General features: G+C 50.0%; 1 protein-coding gene across 10 annotated transcripts in view; it reads left to right on the top strand.

Annotated features, from left to right (window-relative positions):
- Nucleotides 1-5,000, top strand: part of mef2d (myocyte enhancer factor 2d) — an 85,000-nt gene that overhangs the window by 62,809 nt on the left and 17,191 nt on the right. For all 10 annotated transcript variants that reach the window (XM_063199316.1, XM_063199318.1, XM_063199323.1 and 7 more), the window contains one exon: nt 4,718-4,896. In XM_063199316.1, coding sequence (XP_063055386.1) covers nt 4,718-4,896 — 179 coding nt within the window. The remainder of the gene's footprint in view (nt 1-4,717; nt 4,897-5,000) is intronic.

Raw genomic sequence — 5,000 nt, forward strand, 5'->3', positions numbered from 1 at the left:
TCACACAGCCGCACGGGCACACATGCACAGGCGTGCGTTCGTCAAGACAGCCCCCCCACACACACACACACACATACACACACACATACACCCTTGCACACTCGTCAAGCCTTCCCTCCTCTCCTCCTCCTCCTCCTCTCCACCTCCCCTCAGCTGTCGTTCCACATCATACTTGTTTGCCGCTGCGCCTGTAAAAACAAGCTTGGCTGCCTAGATCCTCACCTCACATCAAAGCCCACATCAAATGGTCGCCACAACAGATCTGTCTGCCTGCCTGGCTGTCGCTGCTGCTGGTGAACTACTGTACAGAAGTGAACTTTCAGGTTTCAGAGAGGAGAAAGGTCCTCCCCATTAGTGTCACTGTGTGATGTCTGTGGGTTGTTAGTGTACTAGTGCTGGGTTGAAAAGAAAACCAGATGACCTGGGTGACCTTGTGGTTCGTGTGAGGAACGTGTGTGAGGCACTCTGTTCATCAGATTTATTCTTTCTCTCTCTTGCCCACCTTTCAGATTCCCTCTTATCTCTCTCGATTTACAGTATCTATCTCTCTTTCTTCCTATCGCTCTCTCTCTCTCCCTCTCTCTTCCTCTCTCTCTCTCTCTCTCTCCCTCTCTCTTCCTCTCTCTCTCTCTCTCTCTCTCTCTCTCTCTCTCCTCTCCTCTGTCTCTCTCCTCCCTCTCTCCTTCCTCATCTCTCTCTCTCCTCTCTCTCTCTCTCCCTCTCTCTCCCTCTCTCCTCTCTCTCTCTCTCTCTCTCTCTCTCTCTCTCTCTCTCTCTCTCTCTCTCTCTCTCTCTCTCTCTCTCTCTCTGCCATCATACTATCTGCCTTCTTTCTGCCTCCCTCCCGTGTGCAATCTCTTGCTCTCTCTGTCTGTCTGTCTGTCTGTCTGTCTGTCTGTCTGTCTGTCTGTTTCAGTCTGTTTGTAAACTATGAGAGTGATGCTAGGTCTGTTTTTAAGTGTGCACTATTAACCTAGTGTTTTCAAGCTTTCCCTTGCTAGCTTTCATTCTTTTATCTGCTGCTCCTCTTCTCCCTTCTCTTCTCTTCCACCGCCTCCTCTGTCTCTTCCTCCTCCCTCTCTTCTTCGTCCGTTCTCTCTCCTTCCCTCTCTTTTGCTTCTTCTTTTGCTTTCTCTTCCTCCTCCTACTCTTCCTCTTCCTCCCCTTTCTCTTCTTCCTCCCCTCCTCTTCTTTACCATTCTTCATCATCCTCTTCTTCCTCCTCTTTCTCTTCCTCTTTCTCTTAGTTCTTAACTTCTTCCTTCTACTCTTTCTTGTCTTCCTCCTCTTCTTCTTTCTCCTCTTCTTCGTCCTCCTGCTCTTCCCCCTCCTTCTTCTCTTCCACTCCTGCCTCTATCACCCTCTCCTCCTCCTCCTCCTCTTCCTCCCCCTCTCCTCTTCTTCCCTCCCCGCCCCTGTGTCACTCGATTCTCAGCTGTTGTGCACAGGGCTCAGGCAGTGGGAATGTCACCATTGACGTCACGTGGCATTCCAAACATTCCCACGCCCGGCCCAAAGTAAGAGGAGCCTCCAGCCGAGAGAGAGAGAGAGAGAGAGAGAGAGAGAGAGAGAGAGAGAGAGAGAGAGAGAGAGAAGGAAAAAGACATGGAGAGAGATGTATAAAGAAAAAGACATGGAGAGAGATGTATAAAGAAAAAGACATGGAGAGTGAAGGCAAAAGAGTGATTGTGGAAAAAAAGCAAGAGAGAAAGAGGGGGGAGTCAGTGAGAGAACGGATGGAAAAAGGGATGTTTGGAAAAGCAAGAAAGAAGTTGAGAGAGAAAGAGAAAAGAGAGTATTGGGGGTCAGAGAGGCAGAGGTCTGTTGCCAACAGCAGACATGCACATGTAGCCAGCCACCTTCTTCCCCGATACACACACACACACACACACACACACACACACACACACACACACACACACACACACAGACACACACACACACACACACACACACACACACACACACACACACCCAACTGCCCCCCCATCTCCCCACTGTCCCTTCCCATATACACATGTACACACACACACACACACACACACACACACACACACACACACACACACACACACACACACACACACACACACACACACACACACACACACACACACACACACCACCCCTTCTAATTCTCTTCCAGGCACTGTGAGAAGTCCTGGCTTCATGTTTCCAAAACTAGAGGGGCAACAACAGCTCTCTATGCCCCCACCTGCCCCCCTCCCTTGTCTGCCGTGTCACCCCAACCACATGCAACATGTTTCCATGTCCCTACACTGACACGCGAGCACCGATGCGCTCTCTCTCTCTCTCTCTCTCTCTCTCTCTCTCTCTCTCTCTCTCTCTCTCTCTCTCTCTCTCTCTCTCTCTCTCTCTCTCTCGCTCTCTCGCTCTCTCGCTCTCTCTCTCTCTCGCTCTCTCTCTCTCTCGGTCACTGGCTAAAATGAAACTGTTGAATCACTTCAGTGGCTTACCAGCTCTGATGAGGGAGTCCTGATGAGACACGTACACGCTTACGTGCGGCATTTGCAGAGAGGTGCACGCACACACACACACACGCTTTTACGCACACCTAACTGTACACTGACCCAAACATGTGCACACACCAACAAATACCCAACCATACGGCGATCCCCCAGCTAGATATTGTCATAGCCTTTGTATCTGTGTGATATTAACCAGCAGGTATTGCGAACAGGCGGCCACTTACTCAAGCCCCTGCCCAGCCACCACACACACACGCACGCACGCGCACGCGCACACACACACACACGCACACACACGCGCGCGCGCTAAGAAAGAAACAAAAAGAGAGAGGCCATCCCAAAGCTACCCCCCAGCAGAGATTCTGCTTAAACTGATAACAGATTGTGCCAAAAAAAAAAGTAGTGCGTTGTGGGGGGTTTTCTGTGCTGACTGTACTGAATGTAGAGTGGTGTTGGTGGTGGTGGTGTTTGGGTCTGGTTTGCTTGGAGGACCAGAAGGGGAAAGGTAATGAAGGGAAGGGATGGGTAGGGGGTGGGGGGGTGGTTATTGGGGTAGGGGGTGGGGGGGTGGGGGTGCCTGTCACATGTTGTATTCCACAGCACCACTCTGTGAATGCGCTCCCTTATCCCTGGGAAGATGGACAGAGCCTTGTGTCCTGGGAAAGTCCCTGACCGCAGTCCCGGGGCAAATAGCGCTGCAGCCCCGCGCCTCACACCCCACCCCACCCCCTTCAGAAGCACACATTTTGTTTTTTGTTGTTTTGTACTGTGCTCTTCGTTTTGTGTTTAGTGCAAAATAATTTTTTGTCCATAACTCTCGCTTTTGTGGGGGCACGTGAAATGTAGTGTGTTCCAATACTTTCGAGAGTGAAAGGTAGTGTTTAAAATCCCTTCAACTGTCCGCTTTATTTGGGGTGAGGGGGTGACCCCTACTGCAAACAGTAGTAGAAGATTAAATGAAGTGAAAGTGTGAGTGGGCAGAAATGGTACGCAGCCAAAACTGTCGTCTGTCTAAGGCCCAGGATGTGCTTACTGCAAGATACCCATTTCGTGCACAAACACTTTGCTATGTGAATCGTAAGTCATTTTTTTTGCGCTGGACAACACCTGACACAAGATACGTTGCTGTGTGAGGGGCGATCTTCCGAACTTCCGTATTAAATTTTTTGGCACCGTCAAACAATGGTGGAAAACGTTAATGAGAGCTTTGTTGGCACCTGCCCCCTAGATGATGCCCCCGGTGCCGTGTGAAGCGTTCCGGTCGTCCTGTGCACTGTGGTCACACGCAGTTGAGTGCATAGTTTCAGGCACTCAGCAAGCATGTCCCCGGCCTTACACTCTTTTTTTGTCATCCAGGAGCCTTAACCTCAGATTCCTTCTTAAATGAACACACCCCAACATCAGCAGCTTTGCAACAAAAAAAGAAAAGAAAAAACAGTCACTACTAATCTGCCAATTATGTCATAATAGGTTTACAGGAGTGGAAAATACGGGATTACATTTTTCAAACACACAAGGCGCTTTTGTGTATGTGTTTTTTCCTTCCCTGTTTGTTTTTTTTCTTTCTTTCTTTCCGTGTGTGTGTGTGTGTGTGCGTGTGTGTAGAATAGTGTGGCAGAACATGCTGTGCATTTGGGAGCAGCTTGCTTTTGTTCCACAGCCTAGTTATGTTCTCTCTTTCTTCCAGAAGTACAGCAGTTTTCTGTAAGAGTACTAGAAGCACACAGACACACATACACTGCCTGCCGTATTACCACATATGCACATGGGGATCCACGCACATGCTTATGCGCAGGCACGCGTGCCCGCACACACACACACACACACACACACACACACACACACACACACACACACACGTGCGCTTGCGCACACACACACACACACACACACACACACACACACACACACACACACACACACACACACACACACACACACACACGTGCGCTTGCGCACACACACACACACACACACACACACACACACACACATTCTCTCTCTCTCTCTCTCTCTCTCTCTCTCTTTCTCTCTCTCTCTCTCTCTCTCTCTCTCTCTCTCTCTCTCTCTCTCTCTCATACACACACACACACACACACACACGGACACATAGACACATAAAGCAAGTAAGAAAGTAAACAACAGTGCTGCTCATGCATCTACATGTGTGAGGGTTGTGTTGTATGTTGCTGTATTTTGACGCGTTTTGGTGTGTGTTTCATCAACAGCAAACGGGTACATCAGCGCCAGAGCCTCCCCGGGCCTGCTGTCCGTGTCCAATGGCAACAGCATGGGGAAAGTAGTCCCGGCCAAGTCCCCGCCCCCGCCCAGCCCTCAGATGGTCAACAGCCGCAAGCCGGACCTCCGGGTCATCACTTCGCAGGGAGGGAAGAGCCTGCTGCAGCTGGTAAGCAGACTATGGCTGCCCGCTAGGCCCAAACTAGACGTTGTGCAGCAAAACAAAAACAAAAAATAATGTACAAAGCTGTTTGTGTTACACGAGTGGATGTG

Source organism: Engraulis encrasicolus, chromosome 5 (assembly GCF_034702125.1).
Source record: "Engraulis encrasicolus isolate BLACKSEA-1 chromosome 5, IST_EnEncr_1.0, whole genome shotgun sequence".
Lineage (NCBI taxonomy): Eukaryota > Metazoa > Chordata > Actinopteri > Clupeiformes > Engraulidae > Engraulis > Engraulis encrasicolus.